Source organism: Centruroides sculpturatus, unplaced genomic scaffold (assembly GCF_000671375.1).
Source record: "Centruroides sculpturatus isolate CEXI.00-Female unplaced genomic scaffold, Cexi_2.0 scaffold231, whole genome shotgun sequence".
Classification (NCBI taxonomy): Eukaryota; Metazoa; Arthropoda; class Arachnida; order Scorpiones; family Buthidae; genus Centruroides; species Centruroides sculpturatus.
In genome coordinates, this window is record NW_019384443.1 from 419953 (window position 1) to 441587 (window position 21635).

Here is a 21635-nt window from a genome sequence, read left to right on the forward strand (position 1 = left end):
GGTTAAAGTGATGTTTTATAAATCATTTTTGTGAAATTACTAGTATTAATTCATCATTGTTATGTATTACCGATCTAAAATCGTAATGAAAAACACCTCGGGGCGCATCGAACGCCATCTTGTTTCGTGTAAGAAAAAAAAAAAAAATGGCGGACTTCGCGGTGCGTGCGGTTGGCGTGTTATTGACATAAATCGATTGTTTTATGTATTTCTGACGCATTTACGAGTGTTTAACTACATTTTTACACTTATTTACTTGTTATATTATGGATCAATCGAAAATTAACAACTTCAGGCTGTCCCTCCTGATAATTGTTACTGTTCTGCTTAATGCTGTTTGTATGTATCTGTTCCTGACTGGGTTCTTACCTATAAAGACTGTAACAACAGGATATGCTACCCTGCAGGACGTTCCGGACTACAAGATCCTGTCTTCGCAGCGTAAGGATGGCGTTTACAAACGGAGCGTCGACAAGTTGGCGTTCGTTGTGGTGGATGCCCTGAGAGCGGATTTTGTCCCCTCGGTTAAGAGCGGTTTCTTTGACGGAGTCACCATGCCCTACGTTGAGAGTCTTATTCGTAGCAAGCAGGCGCTAGGATTTGTCGGACGGTGTCATTCTCCAACTGTCACGTTGCCGAGAATTAAATCCTTGCTGACGGGAAGCCTGCAGAGTTTCGTCGACTTGATCTTTAATCTGAATGCAAAGTCTTTGGACGAAGACAGCTTTGTTTTTCAGGCGTCGAAACATTCCAAGACAATGGTCTTCTACGGTGACGATACTTGGTTGAGGCTCTTTCCAAATCGTTTTGCTCGAAGCGAAGGAACCACTTCGTTCTTTGTCTCCGATTATACAGAAGTGGATAAGAATGTAACAGGACATTTAGAATCAGAGTTATCATCATTGGATTGGGACGTACTCTTCCTGCATTATCTCGGCGTCGATCACATCGGACATTTGGCGGGTCCGGATTCTCCGCTTCTACCTCCCAAACTTCAGGAAATGGACGGTGTTATTGAAATGATTCACAAAGCTCTTAAACAAAGAAAACGTAACAGTTCTCTACCTGATTTAATTGTGGTAACGGGCGATCATGGTATGAGCATTGGGGGAAATCACGGCGGAGTGTCACGACTGGAAGTTTCCGTTCCCGTTATTATTCTGTCGACGGATGAAGAGAAAGTTTCTCAGTTCGAGAATGAAGTATTTCAAATCGACATGGCATCGACGCTGTCCATCCTTTACGGTGTTCCGATCCCAAAAAATAATTACGGCCGCACAATGAAGGACGTCATGAATATGACAAAGATGACAATGGAACAGCAGTTGTTTGCTTTATATTATAATTCCTTGCAGCTAAACTATTTGCTTGAAAATAACGAAGAATTAATTCACAAACCTAACATGATAGAACCATTTCATCTACACAGAAGATGGATCTCTCTGAACGATAACAAAGCACCTGCCGAAGAACTTAATACGTTAGCCAATCAAATCATTCAAAAGTATGTGGCATACATGGAGAGAGCGAGAGAAATCTTGACAAATTCGGCAACAAAGTATAATGTAGCCGTTCTGATCGTCGCCATTATAATCGGTTGGCAGACTGCAATATCACTTTGGGGTTACATTGCGACATTTTCTAAAGACAACCTGTTGATTTGTTACAGTGTAGATTTCTCTCTGAAAGAGTTAGCAATGGTGTTTGTGTCGCTATTGTTCTTGTACATTTTGGATCGTATCTCTTCAGAAAGTGTCATTTTTCATTCTTGGAACACGCTATTAGTGTCGGCCACGTTTATCTGTTCCAGTTTACTGTTCGTAAAGTCTTTAAGTGTTCTGAAGAAGGTATCTTTAATTGCTTCTATCTTATCATCTGAAACAAATATATTCCTTGTCCTTGGTACTGCACTGTACGTGATATCGCTGTTATCGTCCAGCTTTATCGAAGAAGAACACCAAACGTGGTATTTTATTACAATCTCCTACTTCATCATATGTTTATACTCAACTTTTGAAACATCGGAAGAGTGTGATGAATTTAAATGTAACTGTCAACTCTCTTGTTATGTGTCTGCGAGAGATTCTTCGAACAAGACCGAATTACCTGTATACAATAAGAGCACAACGAGTAACAAAGTATTAGACTATGAATTTGTTAAAAATCGCAAATTTGTTGCTAGCTTGGCATTGATTGTTCTGAACAGGATCCTCCGTAGCTGGAATCAGACGGGTAACAAATGGGCACATCTCTCCGACATCGGAGATTATTTAAATCTTCCGGAGAATAAATTGGTGCTTACGACAGTTGTAATCTTGGCTATCATCTTTGTCGTGTTATTGATAGTCCGTAACAGAGAATCTTTACAGTCTTACTTCTTAACCGTATGCATTTTGTGTGTGTACTTCTACAGAGTCTGCAGCGGACAGTTGGCATTCTTTGTTAAAATCGACAAATGTGACCAAAACTACTTGATCAAAGTGGTTTATGTCATCTTACTAGCAACAATAACAATAAAGTACTTAACGTACCTCTGCAAGTCGTATCAAGGAGACATAGACGATTATGTCGTCGAGAAATGGAAACTACTTAGGTGTCTCGTACACTGCTGGATAGTGTTTTCGATCGTACTTCATCGTCCCCACAACATAATGATAGTAGCGTGTGTCATCCTACAGGAGAAGCTTGTTGCAAAATTACTTGCCAGCAAAAGTATAGAATCTATAACTATAGTGTATACATGGATGGCCATGTGCGCCTTCTTCTATCAGGGTAACTCTAACAGTTTATCAACGATAGACGTATCTGCCGGATATCTCGGAGTATCCAGCTACCATCCCGTACTCGTCGGTATATTAATAGCGAGCAACACTTATTCTGGAATTGTTTTCTGGTTGCTTATGTTAGTATTTCGGATTCACCAGAGGTTGGCGCTACTTAAGTGTGGCTGCGGTTCCGGAAGATTGCCGAAAGACGTGCAGAAGTGTGCAAGCACCCTCTTGTGCATGCGATACCTGTCTTTTGCACTTTATCTAGTTACTATGCTGATCCAAAGGTACCACTTGTTCATCTGGACGGTCTTTACACCAAAATTATTGTATGAGTGCACACACAACGTGGTTTTTTCACTGTTTTCTATCTTCATGCTGTTGTTTTCTTACCAGAAAATTGAACAATGATAAATTATATTTAATCTAGAAACGGGTAAGTTAAGTCATTACTTTTTAACTGTTATTTGTGGTTTCCTGAATTTACACAGGGTAAGAGAAAGTTCATCGTTACTGTTTAGATTCTGTGATATTTAAATTGTTTTTCTACAATGTTTCAAAGCAACTAAAATTATTATCAGGATGTTTAAAATGGAATTTATCTTTATCTAACTTTGTAATTGTTAGTTAGGAAAATTACAAAATTTCTGTTTACATTAGTATGTCAGTTTGATTTTTTAATTAGTTTTGATAGCATTTTCCTGTATTACAGTCGACCCCCCTATAACACTGTTGATTATTCCGTTTTATATGAATTCCATGTTGTACGAGTCACTTAGATTTTACAAATACGTGAACCGTTCACAGCCTGGCACACGTATTTGTAAAATCTAAGTGACTTGCACAACATGGAATTCATATAAAACGGAATAATCAACAGTGTTATAGGGGTGTCGACTGTATTTGTTTTGTTAAAAGGGGATGAGCAAATCTATAGTGGGATCACTCGGTGAGAATTGAATGGATGTTAAACAATAACTTGATGTTCATTGGCACGTAATTGAATGCCGCACCATCTGAGCCAACCCGACATTTTACTTTAAATTAGCAATGAAGATTATTTAATAAAACAGTTTTTGGACAATTTGCCTGTTGATTTGGTACATTAATACTTTAGAATTTAGTTATGCAGGGTTCCCACAGTCGACGTTCCCGACCGGTTGTTAAAAGATATTCGACTCGCACAATGGCCGTCAAGTGTATACTTTGCCAAAATGTTTTAATTCTCACCTTGTTTTTATATTTTGACTGTAAAATTAGAAGCAAAATTACCGTAAATAAAAAGTAACGATAGAGGTACATTTAAAAAGAAGTTTATTTTATTCTCTTAGACAATTTCTCTATTTTCCTTTCTTCAAGGAAATCTTCACAATGCCTTCTGACAGATCTAATGGAGAGAGGCATCTCATAGGCGATTGGTATTTCTAATCTCCAGCATCTATTGTCACTTAGTAAATTTTTATCTGGGCTATAATGGTTTGTTCGTGCTGATTTTCGACACAAACTGATTTTTGTGGAAAATTGCATTTGTGTATTGGGCTCATTTTTACTATTTTCCAAAGTTATGAGTGGTTTGCAGTGTTTCAGTGGAACTTTATAACCTGCACAGACCGCCAATCATTAATTAAATAATAGAAAATATCTCTTGGAAACGCGCAAAGTTCCCGACAAACAGATTTGAGGCTGGTTTTCGTAGCCCCGTTTTTCATACATTGACCATGGTTGCCAATGTTCGCGAGACATTTCCCGTCCAGATAGTCCTCTCCGATTTGAGCATCTACCATCTTAAGTTTATACTAGGCCCATCCATTGACACCTGCAGTATATTGTTTTTATCATAGTCATAGCCCTCCACACACCATCATAGTATTGTATGTGTACTTTAGATTAAAAATAATAAGTCCATTTGACCTCTCCGTAGGACCTTATTCGGTACTTTGTCAAAATGTACAAATTCTTTGCCGAAACACCTCATCTTTGAGCGCGTTAGCAAAATATGGTGCAAAGCCGTAATTGATAGTGTCTGAATGCCGAGTTCCCCCAACTGAAACTTTGATGCAAATGTAAATGTCAATGTCATTACATTCATGTGAAAAAATTGGAGGGAAAATTTATTTTACACATTAAGGACCCACCTAATCTCGCACTAGTGACATCATCCTTAGAGCAACGTTTCTAAAGACTACGGATGTGCACATTGTTACTATTTTCCCAACTGCAACTGCATGGAAGTTTAGTGACTTCAGGGTTAACAGTAAAAATAATTGCAAGTGTTTTCTATTGATAATCCCTTGTTGGAGCAAACAAATAAATCATAAAAGCAGCAATTTAGATCCTAGTTAAGGCACACTAGTCAAAATTAAACTTGTTTGTGGCTGCTTGCGGCACAGTGCAACATGTCGCACGGTGAGGTTTCCCGATAGCCGGCAAGCAAAACCATAATAATAAATTACTGTTAACAAAATATTTTTGCAATTTTTCTTCTTCTCTTGTTTCCTGTCTTTTCTTGTTTATGCACACGTTGAACGACAATAGAAATTAATTGTTTTGTGTGGTGTTTCCAATTTCAATAAATTATTTTTGAGTGTCGACAAGAATTATTAACAATACACACTATCATTACATGATGCGGGTGACTTGGGTACAGACAAAGTTCGGAATCCCAACAGACTAATAATTGGCAGCCGGTAGTTCAAAATGTCAACCTTGATCGGTAATTTAGCCGAAATGACTTGTTACTTAAACTCATTTTACAGAATGTATGACAACACAAATGATCCACAAGCACAGGTATTTTAAAAAATACTTTATTTTTAAATGACATACAGTTTATACCGAGAAAAGAAAATGATATTTCTGCAAACCGACGAGTCGTCTTTTCTTAATTTGGAGATTCTTTTATACGCTAGCTATAGGGAAGCCCTTCCTCCAATAATTTCAGAGTTCAAATGTATTTCGGATCGATGTTTGGAACGAAAAACAAATGGCTAACTGACCAAACCTGCTTAAATTGCTCAAAATTGCCGTCGCAATCAAATTACGACCGGTCTTGGGACCTTGGTTTTGTTTCGCTTCCACAGAGTAACTTATTTTGCCAGAGCACGGTATGTATTCCACGCATTGTCCATATGCAACTTTGTTTACCCAGACTTTCTGTGTAGTTTTGCAAAGGATTGGAAATTAATGTTCCGTTCGCACGAGCTGCAATTTCAGAGAATTTGTCCTGCCCGACGAGCAAGGTATTGAGATTTGACTTAACTATGCAGGTTGGAAGTGACGGATGTCCGACACAGCCGTAACTTTCGATTATCCTGCAGCGTGCTGTTTCATACCAGCTTGACAAGGTTCAATTTTTAGTGGAACGTTAATTGGTTGCACATGCCAATTTGTATTCTTGTTTGTGATGATAGAATAATGTTGCAAAATTTGCAACGACAAATCCAATTTGCATATTCTTTTTGACAGCATGTTGCTTTGGAATTTGCCTCCATGCTGAATAAATTCATTATGAGACCAACGATTTGTTGCAAAGCAACAAATCTGGAGCAATGCTGCTTTAGCACTAATCATTTATAGTGTGTGTTTGACTGACATATGCATAAACAGATGGAAATTTTGCAAAGTAAAATACAGAAAATTAAACAGTTTATTTTATCGATCGCTATCTTACATTTTCATACGCATCGGGCTGTAAAGATTGAGCATATGGTAGAGTAATGTTTGTGGCAAATCTGGGTATGAAAATCTGAAATTCAGAATTGCACAAGCTTCTGGTAAGATTTTCGATTGTTTCGATGGAAAATTTAAGTTTTCAATTAATAAATTATAAAAGCAGAAGAGCAATGAATCTAATTCAATGTATGTTACATTTCATAACGACTGACAAAATTGTAATGGAAACAATCGTAAAATTCAACATTCCAAAAAAAGTTAACATGACCAACAGAAGAAAAACACTAGGGATTGAGAAATGGAAGGACAATTTGAGTATGTTACAAACAATTTAAAGTATGTCAGATTTCTTGCATCACAGACAATTCCATATTTGGAATCACTCGCAATTCTGCGATAAGCGGGAGAAGAGTAAGTTACACCTTTGGATTTACACCTTGTTTCTGTAATTGACCTTACAATACAGCAATACTGGGAATCTGTGATTTGGGTGAATATTGCCCAAATGACTCGCAGCGGAGGCAGTGTAAATCAAGATTAGATCTCGCTGGTGTAATCTGCATGAACTGTATCGATGCACTTCTAATGCAAGTTACCGACTCAAATTTAAGTCTCAAAGCGTCGTCTGGAAGTCCGAAAGTTTGGTTTAGCACAGAACCAACATCCAAAAATATTTTAAAACCAGCAGAAATTTGTGCGGAACCAGTATTTTACAGAATATTGCCCTCCACTGCGGGCAATACTCTGTAGAAATGAAATCAGAAATGAGAAACCACGAAAATGTAGTTTGTTAAAATGCTAATATTTCCATAAATATCAATATGGCAGTATATATGTATTCTGAGTATTTCTCTAGACTTTTTTGCAGTTTCCCCGTTGTGTATCATAGGTATGCATTCTTCTGTATATCAAAGCAGGTGAGAAAGTTTCTTCATTTCTCACATAAGATTTGGCAGCAGCAATATCATTTGTTAGACGAGGTTGAGGTGATCTCGTTAGTGTGTTAGCGAGCGAGAAATGCAAAATGGTAGCTACTCTCTTTGCGGACCATCCAGAAATGTAGTGCAACAGTCAAATTCTTGTTTGCAGATTTTCTCAGCAGAATGCAAGAGATTCTCAAAAACCAAAAGTTCCCACAAGGAATATCGATGCGAGTTTACTTTGACGGTCATTAAACAAAATATATATCGGTAAAATATACATATCTCTACTAAAATAAATTTCTTTTCCATTATTTTAAAATGTCGCAAAAATATTTTGGTGCGCCGTGCTCGTGAATTAATATTGGCAAAATAAATTTTTAAAATATCTATCTAGAATTTTATGACCTAAAAATGAAAAACGAGTGCATGTTTCGGTGCTTTCCCAAAGTATATATTTTCACCAGAAGTGATACAAAATATGTTTACTACTTCGAAACACCATCAAAGAATTGTTTAAAATATTTGAGAATGTTCGAGTGAAACTTGCATTCTCTATGCAAGTTCCTTTGAGCGCTTTGCATCAAAATGCAACCGGAAGTGACAAAGATGGAATTATTTACAACTTTCCACGTTTTTTTTTTTTTTTTGTTTTTGATATGTTTATGAGAATTTATGAGACCCGAATGAGACATAACAAGGAAACCTTTCTGTACAAAGTTACAATAGCAATTAAATTTATTCTGAGATGGTGCCTAATGCCCATCTCTAGGCCAAATTACTTGATGTTTAATTGTTAAATAGTAGCATTATTATAGCCCAATGTAGTCCGGCAATCATTTGGTGTTACACTATAGTCTGCACAATGAAATACTAGACAATTGAGTCTAAGCTGGAAGGGTCTATTAGATGAAAGGGATGGAAGATGTGTGAAAGTTGACACACGGATCTGATCGTTTGCCTGTTTTGTTTTTTTTACATTTTTAAAACGTTTTTATACTATCTGTACCAAAAATAATTTTATTGTTTTACTTTCTTTACAAATTTTATTAATGCAATCCACATATCAACACTACTTCTCCTTCAATCCCTTTCATTTGACATAGACTCTTCCCTCTCAGACTGGCTGGTGTCTACTCTTTTGCGTGGACTTTAGCAATTGTGCATATCATTCATGCTTCTGTAATCATTTTCTGCTCTTAGTTTTCTAAACTAAGATGGATCCGAAGTGTTTCGTGCAAAAGTTAAGACAATCTCTACGGTTAATATGTGTAAAATTGTTAGGTATTTGTAAGTGTTTTGAGTAAGAGTCCGCTACGAGCGACGATGCAAGCCAAAATTTCGGTGACAGAGTTATTCACGGCACTAAAGCGGAATGAAACAAAAAGACTAAGTTTCTCCCAACAATGAATATCTATATCAAATCTTAAAACTCCAAATGATATAAAATTTGGAAAAGATATACTTTGGGAATTCCAAAGATAGTAAAGGGATGTATGAAACAAAGATGGGAAGAAACATATTCTGGAATATTCTGGAAAACCGATGTATGAGGACAATTGCTAAAAATAAATAAATACAGTCCTCTCCAAAAAGTTTATATATCGAGACGAATCTCGAAATTATATACTGGTCCCACATGGACAAAAAAATCATCCAATAAAACTGTACACGATAAATAATTTTTCGAAAAGTGTAAAGGTAGAGGTTTGTCGAGAGACAGCGGATCATTTGTCGTTTCTTCCTACCTCTTACGACAAAAATTCAAAAAAAAAACAAAAAATCTTTAGCATTCGTATAGTTTCGGCTATAAAATTTGTCCAAATCCAAAAGTTACTTTCTCATAAGTTTTTCTAAACTTGATAAAGGATGATTTGCATCATCCTCACATAGAGAACTTCGACTCCATCCGTCAAAGAATATCACAGCCTGTCGTCAAAGTTATAATTGCAGGAGATGATGAAGAGGATATGAATTAAGTAAAAATAAAAATCAGGTTTTGTTCTTCAACTGTGAGTAAATCCATTCTAGTCCTTGATACAATCTGGAAAAGGGGAGGGGAGAAAAATCAGTTTAGTACTTGTGCTCTGCACATTTTGGAAGTTTAAAAGTAACAAAGGTGTCACTCACCCTTCGCCTGTTAGAGCGCAACATGCTTGGATCTGCCACCTGTGCTTTTTTAGGGAAGTTAAATTGAGCTGCTCGGATATCTCTGCAGGTGTCATGCAGCCCTTCAAGTCTTGCTTGTTGGCAAATATCAAGACGTTTGCCTTGGTCAAATCCTAGACGAAAAACAAGAGGTTTGAAATAACACAAAAAACATAACTAACTTTAAAATTTCAAAATGTAACACTGCCCTTTCCTTCGATCAAAATCAAACAAAAGGTCAATGTCACTTCAGACTGAAGTTAATGTGCACAATGAGTTCCAGAGAGGCACACAAAAATGCATTATTTTTGCATACAAATCAAATTGAAAATAAGAATTATCAATACTAATTTTCTCTCATGTGCATTAGTTGTTGGTCCTATTTACCTTTAGTTAGGAAAGATCGTAATTTCTATAAGTAATGGAAATTAGCACTTAAATTACCATTAAGATTACAGTAATACCCTAAACTTACGCAATAGGTGGGACCGAGCGATAACTGCGTAAGTCGGGGTATAATTTCGCAATTTGTGTAAAATCCAAGTCGGATGTATGTAAGCTAATAAATGTTCTCGTTAATCTTATCTGGTCTTTTGATTCGTTCACAGTTACAAGAAATCACCATATAGAGTCTCCTGAGTCTCCATAGATATAACAAACACAGAAATAAACTGTAGCTATGTGTCGATTCCGCGCGACACGTCCGAACACGTAAGCCGAACAATAGTGTGGAGAGAGTGAGTAACAGAGAGTTGTGTGGTGCTCAAACAAAAGACAAATCGACGAGATTTGAAAATCGCGTAACTCTGGGTTCACGTAAGTCGAGGTATTACTGTAATGTTGTATCCCCAAATATGATTGCATTGTAACAGGTGCATTTATTTGGAATATGCACATTACTACTCTTTATAAAGAGAATACAATTTTTATATTCTCTCAAAGTTTCTTTATCAATAATATTGTCAGAAACCCGCAGCAAACCCAATTTTCTTCTTTTGTAGAAAACTTGATTTTATCAAAACAAGTTTTATACTTACAGAGCTCGCTTAGTGAAAACAGGTCACAAAATTTATTAATATATAATCTGAAAAGTGCAAATAATTTATAAATAGTTTAAATGTAATTTTTCATGAATGGTTATTAAAATAATTATTTGTAATAAAACTAGAATTTGTATAAAAATGTATAAATATGTATTTGCATTACAAAATAATCAGAAGACATGACCCGAATACAAACTTTATTTATAATTACTATATTAATATGCTAACCCTAGTGTGTTGCATATGTCTGTCTGCCTGCATATTTCTGTTTTTTTTTTTTTTTATTTGTGTGTGCATATGTTTATCTATATCTAGATTAGCATGGGTGTGTTATATCTATCGTAATCTAGGCCCAGTAACACTCATTGGACACACTCATGGGTACGTTAATGCAGAGATAATTTAATATATATTAATAACTGCCTTACTTTATAGCATATGCAATGTAACAAAAGAAACGATGCATAGAACTTTTATAGAAACAATATATTCAATACTAGAATGTACAGGGAATCACAGAGAAAAACAAATCATTAATGTACAATTATTTACTGTCACATTGTCGGGCTGCAATTTTTAATTTATTTAATTTAAGATATATGCTCTCCACTTCAAATAAATACTGTAGTATGTTGCCTCGATATATCATACTTTTTCCTTTAACAATACATTTGTGCCGGATCTATTAACTGCTTTCAGAGGAAAGTTCTGAATTGAAATAATGTGACTTCTAGTTTGCATCGCAAGTTTATATATAGTTAATCGGGACGTTCTGCCCAAGGTTTCCATATCTGGTCTTGGATTTCATCTATCTAACTCTGTTCTTGAGACTAATTTGAACAACTACTTTTGTTTCTCAAATGAATGCTCTTAATAACAATTAGTTAATGATAAATATCAATGATATGCAAACTGAAAACAACATGGCGTTTATAGATCAAAATTATTGAAAACAAATTACCTCATGAGCTAACATCTTCCATAATTCTTCTTTTGTCAGAAGAAGTCTCTCTCGATCCATACTGTCAATCACGACTATGAGGAACTGGAAAAAACAATAAATTATATTTTAAAAACAGCAGTATTTACAAATACAAGTCTTTCAATTAAAATATTGACCAAATGCTTTCACATAAGGTTACAATATTAAATGTATTAGTGTTGAAATGCACTTCCCTACATAAGGATCCTTATTAAAATTCAACAAATACAAATATCCAAGCCCAAAATTGGTTTCAAATTTTCAATCTGAGAAACTAAGGACAACAAAGTATCTGTCTAGTGGTATGTCACAGTAATATGTCCTTTTATATATCATAGTGATGCATATTGATAACATTGAACTACAGTTTCAGGCATTATACAGCATGTTTCAAAAAGGATTTTACAACTTTAAAAGCTTATAGAATTTTAATCAGAAGATAATCAGTTGATGCATTAATTTATATCAAAACACATGAAGTTTTACCTTCAATAGTCATTTTGGTTTGATAGAAGTACCATTCATAACACATCATATACCCCACTTGAATTTATTTCATCAAGTTGAAGCAACACATCTGCACTCTTCTCTGTCATCATAATTTAACTACGGAATGAGAATTTTTCAGTATATCTAGATATATGATATTGATGATGGTTCCTTTATCATATAAAGAAAAAGAGCTATACACTATCTTTGCTAAGAGCACAAGACACATTAATTTCTGAACTGTCACAAACACGTTCCACCTTTGCTCATGGATTTTCAAAGCCCTTAATCCTGTAATTGTGGATGTTCGTTAGAAGATAATATTGTCCAGTAATGTCTCAGCTACCTCAATCTGACAACATTTCTGCACTATGCGAGATAACCTTGACCTGTTTTGTATACATTAATACATCAACCAATCTTGTAAGTCTTCTGATTAAAATTCTACGTGCAACTTTCATTCAAGTGAACAATTATTCGGTATCAACAGGAGTGTGTGGACGCTTAGATACTTATAAAAATATGTTAAAGTATTTTTGAGCTTCTTATCAAAGGACTACATCAATGATCTGAGATAACGTCTTAATAAATTTGGATGATTGTTAATTACAAAAGTTGTTTATCTGCACTGAAATCACAAATATTTAAAATATTCTAACTAAATTCTGATAAAATACATGAATGCATTGTATAACATATAATTTGTAAAATCAACTAGTTTTTTCATAATTCTAAAATTAATCCACCTAGCAAATTTCCTCTAACCTGCATGATTTATTTGTCACAAGTTACTTTTTTTATGATAAATATAAAAACAGAATTATTTTCCTTTATAAGTTTCCTGGTATTTAACAATGAGAATTTGTATTATTATTTCTTCCTGTTGCTTCTACAACTATATTTGATAATCAACATACAAAAGATTATGAATATAATCATCTGTTTATGTTTTTACCTAGAAATTAATAATTTAATGCAGTGTTCAATAAGAAAGTGTCATTATCAAGCATGAATAAAGAAGAAAAATTACATCAAAACTATTTTAAAGTTCAATTGAAATTAAAATTACAGAAAATTGGAGACTCATATATCTTTCTTGCTCACAAAACTCTATTATATCTTTCTTGCTCACAAAACTAATAATATCAATGATATAATTAATGATAATTTACACGGTATCTATTTTATGTAAAGTAAATGTTAAAATGCTTTTAAAAAATTTGAATAACTTGACAAAATGATTGTAGAAAAACTAAAATAATGGTTATTGATTTAAATTCTCTTCATACATCAACAATGATTAAATTATGTCACTCCTTACCTTTTTTTCATAGGGAGATGGAGGACAAATTTAAAATTTCAAAACAGAACCCTACAGAAATGTATATATTTTTTGATTTTATGGTAAAAAAACACGAAGCTTACATCTAAAACATTATTTTTATAACATATCTATTAAAAATTATAACAGTTAAAGCTTTGAATTGATTTAAATTGCCCTTTTAATTGTGCGACTGACTATAAAAAAGATGTATCTAAATCTGAGGAAGGAAAATGTGGTAGCAAGGTTCCATATTTTGCCAGTCACACATACATATTGTTATTAAAACAGAAATTCAATAATGGATGATTAGACTGTAGACATCTGACAGTCACCTCCTTCACTTGATATCATCTCTTGATTACTTTCTACAGGAAAACTAATACTTCCTACCACCTACATTTAGAGAAGACACAAAACAGAGAATATTTGAAATCTGTGCACAGTGACCACCAAAATAACATGCAGTATTAGAGTTTTATAAAAATAATACATGTTAAGAAGTGAATCAACTCAAAGCCTCAACTGTCCATTTAATATACACATTATAAAAATATGCTTTAGATAAAAGTTTCATGTCTTTTTTCTGTAGGACCTAAAAATATATACTTTTCTGTAGGATCCATTTGAAATTTCAATATTGTCCCTATCATTCTATGAATAAGGATGAGAAGGGGCATAATTTTATCATTGTTACAGAGCTTGTTTTACTTGAGATATATTGTTATTATTTATATAGTTACAGAGCTCCTTTAAAACCATATGAGGATTTTGCAGTTATGTAAACAAAGAAACACGTAATGATGTAAAAAATAAAACTAAATTTGCATGCTTTGCTTTTCTTTTGACACTTAAGCACTTGAGTTATGCTTTTAATTGTAAAATAATACCTCTGCATTACTGTAGTAAGTGTTCCATGTTGCCCGTAACGTCTCTTGTCCACCGAGATCCCACATGATAAAATGAACATTTTTCCACACCACCTCTTCCACGTTGCTTCCAATCGTCGGTGACGTGTGCACTACTTCATTCATTAAACTGAAATAATAGCAAAAATTCGATAATTAATTACCACAGTTCTTAAATTAGATTATATTAAAATTTACAATTTAATGTTGTTAAATTATTTATAGCACACAAGCTAATCATTTTGTAATTACAACACAAACTAGCATCTAACGTTAGTCTAACAAATAAAATCAAATTACAGTTATGTTCCGTCAATTTAATAATTTTAATTATCTTTACGATATTACAATTAATTTAATTTGAAGTTTCATTGATGTTTTAATTCCTTTTCAACTGTTACAAAGATATTACCTAATTGTATTTTAACTATTACAAAGTGGAACGAGTCTACTAAAACTAATAATAATAATAATAATTTATAAATAGTTTATAATTAAACTGGTAAATATTTGAAACTTACAATTGGTATAATATCGTAGTTTTTCCGGCATTATCGAGACCCACAATTACTATCTTGTGTTCTGTAAGAAGCAAAATGACGATAAGATACATTAATATGAAGTGAAGGTACGTAAGATTAAGATGACGAAGAGTGTACAAAAATACACACAAGATAAAGAAACAAGTAAAAGTCATCTGGATCAAATGCAAACAAAACAACTGTAGTGGGATTATGAGGGTCTTTTTCATAACAATCAGACCATCCAGTTCACAACGCCATGTCTGAATAGCAAGGAACCATCTATGAGGATCAGCGGATCCAAAATGGTTTCAAAACAGAAATATAATTATAAATTTCCAAGTTGTTTTAAAAAAATGCACAAACATTTCAAACAGATTATTTTTATGTACTATTAATGATATTCGATTAACAAATCTACTGTTTTGGAACAGTCTTACCCGGTCACTTGTTTCTGCTAGTATTACCGTGCAAGATTTATTGACAGGAATGCTTAGTGTAACTGCAAATACATGGTGTTAATACGAAGTTATTACGGTATTCCTATTGTAATATTTATACATTTTTAATATTTTGAGCTATCATAAACAGGAAAAAGGTATTATTAATACAGTAATTATTACTCAAATTGTTTTAAATGATGAATATAATATAATATCATCAGTATCAAATGACAGAATCTGATGCAGTTCCTGTTCCTATTCTTGATCTTAGTAAATCTAAAGTTGCATTTAGAGAAATTAAAATATAAATATAAATTTCAAATAAATTGATTTCATAAAGCAAAATAACAGATACAAAATTTTTAACGATTAAAAAAAAAAAAAGGCATACTGCATTAAAAGTGATCTAAAATAACCATAAAATGCAATTAAACACTGATTAAATGTAATTAAATGAAAATTAAAACATTTTTAAGACTTAACGACTAAAAGAATGCTTCAAATTAATTACAAACACTTAAAAAAAATGAGAAAATTAACGATAAAAGCATTTTATGTCTTTGTAGTAAACAATCCAGTGAATGCAAAGTAAAAATAAGTGCAAGAGTGTCAAGGATGAGAAATTAAGTGAAAAAACAGATGTTTAAAAGTACAAGATAAGTACTGAGAAACAAACCATGCGACAATTTTTAATCATTTGAGCTTATCTAGAATTCTCTCATTTTATTTTATTTTTAATAAAACAATGTAATTTAAGGATTTCTTTCTGACAAAATACTAAGAAATTTTAAAAAAAGAAACACAGTCTAAAATAATAATCAGATAAAGTTTTTTTTTTCCTAAGAAACAAGCATCTAAAAAACAGATAAGGTAAAATAATCGTTTATTTTTATAAACATCCGATCCGTAGACTTTACAGTTAATGCTACTTGAATTAATTTAGGAAAAGAGCAAATTAAATTCTGATGCAGACGCTCTGATAACTTTTTTTAAAAAAAAAAGGGAAAATTTGAATATTTGATGCATATTAGAGTGGAAAGTGATTGATTTAAAAGCAAACGTAAAGGATCGCAGTAGAATTTGTGTCAATGATAAGAGTAAAAAATGCGGACATGCAGGTTTTGTAATGTGTTTTTTTTTTTCAGATTAAAAACTAGATTAGGCTATTGTTCTGTACTCTACAAAATTAAATTATGTGAAATCTAAATTTATAATGCTCATTTTTATTATTTTATGCAGTAAATTAAACATTATTTTTACCAAAAATGACAGTTTTTTCCACAAAATTTGCTTTAAAGTATTCCAAATTGATGAATAAAATTTTTTTGTAAAATGTACTTTCTACTGAACACAGATATTGTTTATTATTATTATTATTATAGCTTAATTAATGATTGTTGAACTAGCTGATACTTTTGATGACAGAAAGCATAAACACAAGTTTGATGGTAAATGCAACAAATAATAAAGTACAATAGAAAATCAAACTATGTTGTAAATCAAGTACTTCTGTGATAGAATTATATAACACACTGGGAAAATTTTAGTGTATTTGACACACTATCAAATAAAAATATAGAATTTTCAAAGTATTAATTTGTCATATTATGAATATTTACAAATACAACAAAACTGAATAATTTAAATTATTTTTTAAAATATAACTATTAAGTTATTTTATTCATTAAAATTTTCCACACCGATAAATTATGAAATGCATTTTGCATTTTATTGCATTGTTTATCATATGTTAAAGTAGGAAAGTATGGGGTCTCGTGTTATATATTTTTAAATTTTATTTTATAAAAATTTAATACTTATATTAGAGTTATCTATTAATACAGTTTAAGGGAGAGGGGTTGCAAAAAGTACATCGTTGTACAAGATGGGAGAAAGAGAAACAATACCTCAACTCCCTCCCTCAATTAGGAAGGTGGGGGCAAGATATTATACAGCTATGGATATTTTTTAGTGATAATGCCCGGAGATTTTGGAAAAAGGCAATTGTATACAATAGGGAGGGAGGGAGGGAGTCAAAAATGACTCAAAAAATGTACATGTAACTAATGAAGTCCCTTGTGAATAAGAACATTCTGACTTTTATTTATTTATGCATTTTTATCCATTAAAGCTAGCCCAACAGTAAGCAATCACCGCAAGGAAATATTCCAATTGTGATTCTTGCAAGTATTTGAAAACTTTAAAACTTCGAAAATAGCTTGACTAAGCTCTATAGAGTACGGTAGGCAACAGGAAACAGGAAACAACCTTTTCCTATATTCAAATAAGCAGCAGTTTTGAGGAAAGATCAAGACTACTCATCATGTACAATCTTTCTACTTGTATAAGATGATTGAAGTTACATCCTTCAAGTTAATTTAAATAATCATAAAATATAACATACATTTATACAGATGCGTATGTAAACTGTATTTTTATAACTGAATATTGATGAATTTTAATTTTAACTAGACTGCAAAATTTTTTCATACTCAAAAAGGCATTTACAACTAAACTCTAGCTTACAAAGAATATAAATGATGCATTAAATACAAAGGTAGAAGCATATAATTGTTTAATTATTTTATATTTCAAAATAAAAATGCTTGCTTTATATCATAAAATCTGTTAAATCCTTAGAAACCTATCTTGTCTTGATTTAGCGTTGAAAAATTTGGTTAATTTTTTAATCAAATTTAAATTTTCTCATAAATCTAATTGCATAATACTGATTATGACAAGTAAAATGCTTTTTGATTTCCTTAATGATTTATGAGATTCTATTCTACAAATGCAACATGTAAAACTACTAAAAATTTAAGGTTTTGTATGCAAATTCAGCCTGAATTGCATCATACATATGTTTTATATCTACAGGAAAATAATAATATTTTGCTATATTTATCGCAGAAGAATGTAACATGACCTCAAAAGAAACCAATTTATTTGAGATGTTTTCCTTAATCATATATTCATAGACAACAGACTACATATTCTCCAGTTTCCTCTCATCTTAAACTTAAGCTAAAACTAATGGCTTTTTTCATGCAATTTTTTTTTTAGCAAAATAAGAGAAAAGTCTGATAAATAACATGTTAGCTTGCAGTTTAACGTGCAATTAATGCAATAGAAATAGACCTAGAAAGCAGCCATTTTAATGCAGTGTCATGCTGTAATGTTACTAACGGAATTAGATATTTGAAAATACAATAAATTTAGATATTAAACCTGTAAATTATTTTTTAACTACTGAATAAATGTTATCATATTTATCGTCAACAAAGGATTAAATAAAGAGAAATTATCAGTTTATTCTTACAACTTATCTGTTTGGAGGGTTAACTAACCTTTTGTGATAAAGTTTCCTTCAACTTTGATACCATTTTTTGTTCTAATTTTACATATGGAATTAAATTTAAGTGCTTTAAGAGGATAATAATTATAATATCGCATATAAATCAAGCAGTTTCTTTTATTACTTCCTGAAAAATGGCCATTTTAAAAATCACATGATTGATCGTAAGAGGATGAACTTTGAACGTAACTTGTCAGCTTATTGATAAAGCTGAGAATCTAATAAGATAACAACAACATTATAAAATTCCAACACATTGGAACAAATGTCAAGTTTATACAATATCAAAAAAGTCTTGAAGCTTAAACATCATAATGTTTTGATTTATTTATAACAATTATACAGGTATAATTTCACATATTTTATGTTAAGAAACTGAGAAAATAGTTATAAAAATCATCGATATATTATTATAATTGCTCTTTATAGTTTCTTAGAAGCATGGAGTGTGGAAAAAACTGAAAACACTTATACTAGTAATGAATATACGACTTCTAAATTAGGACAATATCTTCTAATTGTGAAGACAGCCAATAAATTTCTATGTAAACACCAGGAAAATAAGCGCACAAACCTATAAAAACTGCTATAAAATCTATACATATCGCAGAATAGAGTTGAATAATCTCTAATTAAGAACAGAACTGTGTGCAAGCTTTTTATTGCTTTATAAAACTATGGTAAGAAAATTGATACGTGCATCATTTGATTAATAAAAATCCATTTTTATATTAAAAAGAATGACAAAAATATAGTTAATCTTAGTTTCAAACTCGACAGAGCACGTAGTCGTTTAATAATTAAACATGATATTTCAAATTTTTCATGCCAACTTGTGTTGCAAGGTACGCTTGAATGGTTACAGACACTTGATTTATATGATAACCAGGTTTACAGAAGCAACAGGTTTATAAATTTTAGCAGCACTCTAGAAATATTAGTTTTTTTAATCCATAAAAAAATGATGAATTCTCAATTGTTCTCGATACCAATGCATTCTCCGCACTCGAAACATCCACTCGACTGGATAAAAATATGCAAAATATTTATTTTACTATGCTAATAACCTGTAATAAAGTTTTACAAGACAATAGAACTGTTAATTAGAAGCATAGTATGTACCTGACATAAATTATTTATTATTAATTACCTAAATAACAAAGTATTAGTAAATTTTTTGATAAGCAAATTATAATTATGATAAAAGCTACCAAATTTTTTATCCAGTCAATTTAAGCAATTACAACTTATAATAAAGCTTTTGATGCTGCGATTTAATACAAATTATATATAAATGCAATAATCAGTAGGATTTAAAGCAAATCTGAAGACTCGTGCTAAATTTTTGTGTATATTTTATTTATTTTTGAAGGTTTGTCTATGTTGTTTAAACCTGAACTAGACTCTGGGATATGCTAACATTATAAGTCAAGATAGAAGGTAGGATCGGATTTGACTGACAGTACAAAGCAACGCAATATTATTTTGACACTAAACATGTCAAGAAAAGCTGGAAAACTCCACGCATCTAGCCTGTTGGTGAGGTGCAAAACTGCAACGTGTTCGGTTTTATCCATTCAATAACAAGTGGACCGATAGAAGGCAGAAGATTAGAATGAGTATGATACATTGACAATATATAATAGGATCAGCCAAATCTTGACAGGAGCTACATATTACCTACAAGAGCTGCATATTCTATTGAAACTGTATTTTATATGTTATATGTATAAAGCATCAGTTTGGCCATAATATGTAATGCAATAAGTGTCTAGAAGAGCCATAGTTTGGCCTCCGTGGATATATAACAATAGAAATGTATAGAAACGAGTGTCTGCAACTCTAGTCAATGACTAAGTACAGATAGAAATGAACAACCTCCAAATCAAAATATAAAAAAAAATATAACTAAACAACTATATCATTTCTTTATCAATATAGTTCTTTTGTACATTATTTAAGAAATTAAAGTACAAATGACTTTATTAATGAACAAATTATACCCAAAGATGTTAATTCTTTGTTATCGCTATTTCACCCTTCTCCCTTCCAATTAAGCATTTATACTGCTTCAAATTGTCTTAAAGTAGATAAACTGGTTGCTTATTTAAAAAAAATAAACAAGAACCGTAACTACATTTACTTTATTAGTGAAGAATAATATATAAAACCAAAGCCATCGAGTGGGAGCAAATGGGGGAATTTCCCTCGGGTTTGAAGAAAACTTACGCAGAAGAGTCCATAAAAGTTTTTGACAGTCTAACATAAAGCCCAGTATAATTTAAAATCTACTTCATATAGTGTTATTTTCTTTGTTTTCCTCCAAAAATTAAACATTCGTACGGCCGTAAATTGTCTCGCAACACAGAAACGGGTACATCTACCTTTAAATATTGAAAAGGCAAATTCAACAGCGTACAGCTGTAATCTATCAAATTTATAGGTCAAAGAAACCCATCTCAAGCAGGAAGCAGCAAATCCTTTGTCTAGAAGGGTCTTCAGTGTAGAATTATACAAGAAATTACTATTTTTCTATAAATTTAAATAAACCAATAAGGAAAGAGGATGCCTTAACACCTAAAAGCCAATTAAAATCAATGATACAAATTAGTATAATGAAAACATATGGCACATAAACTTAATTACAATCAGCAAAGATAAAATCAATTAAATAGTAATTAAAACATGATTAAATTTAATAATATTCGACTTATATTTATAAATTACATAAATAAATACGAAAATAAGATGAAATCTTTTGTCTTGTACTTAGGCCTAATTCTTACCTTCGTTTGTAAACAAACTCCAAAGTTTGGCAAATAATAATCCCATTTCGACATGAATATATTATTTTAAATGCTATAAAATCACTAAATATACATTTATAACGTTTCCATGCCTTGATTTCGGCGTATACTTTTACTTAAAAACTTAAAAAATAAAAAGAAATTCTCCTTCGTTATCTGTGCATTGAGCTACTACAAACTGGACTGATGGCAAATAAAATAAATAAATGAAAAAAAAGTAACGGCACCGTCGATTGGTTAATTAAAGCCACGTGATGA

The 21635-nt window shown here is 32.1% G+C and overlaps 2 protein-coding genes across 2 annotated transcripts; one reads left to right on the top strand and one right to left on the bottom strand.

Moving 5' to 3' along the window:
- Nucleotides 1-146: 146 nt before the first annotated feature.
- Nucleotides 147-3341, top strand: LOC111620233 (GPI ethanolamine phosphate transferase 2-like). The gene has a single exon (XM_023362132.1). It carries the CDS (start codon nucleotides 267-269, stop codon nucleotides 3177-3179), a length of 2913 nt encoding a protein of 970 aa, XP_023217900.1. The 5' UTR covers nucleotides 147-266; the 3' UTR covers nucleotides 3180-3341.
- A 2888-nt stretch (nucleotides 3342-6229) lies between these two features.
- On the bottom strand, nucleotides 6230-21612 carry LOC111620234 (ADP-ribosylation factor-like protein 5B). Its single transcript, XM_023362133.1, has 6 exons — nucleotides 21357-21612; nucleotides 14773-14833; nucleotides 14234-14381; nucleotides 11513-11596; nucleotides 9491-9642; nucleotides 6230-9404 (listed from the first exon to the last, which is right to left on the bottom strand). The coding sequence occupies exons 1-6, from the start codon at nucleotides 21400-21402 to the stop codon at nucleotides 9353-9355; spliced, it is 543 nt and encodes a 180-aa protein (XP_023217901.1). The 5' UTR covers nucleotides 21403-21612; the 3' UTR covers nucleotides 6230-9352.
- Between the last annotated feature and the right edge of the window lie 23 nt (nucleotides 21613-21635).

What these genes read in the sequence shown, in the direction of transcription:
- LOC111620233 (XM_023362132.1), top strand. Translation starts at nt 267, where the DNA reads ATGGATCAATCGAAAATTAACAACTTCAGGCTGTCCCTCCTGATAATT.
- LOC111620234 (XM_023362133.1), bottom strand. Translation starts at nt 21,402, where the DNA reads ATGGGATTATTATTTGCCAAACTTTGGAGTTTGTTTACAAACGAAG. An exon ending in GAGTTTGTTTACAAACGAAG is followed by an intron (nt 14,834 to 21,356) that starts GTAAGAATTAGG and finishes TGCTTCTTACAG; the next exon opens with AACACAAGATAGTAATTGTG. An exon ending in ACTACGATATTATACCAATT is followed by an intron (nt 14,382 to 14,772) that starts GTAAGTTTCAAA and finishes CTATTATTTCAG; the next exon opens with TTTAATGAATGAAGTAGTGC.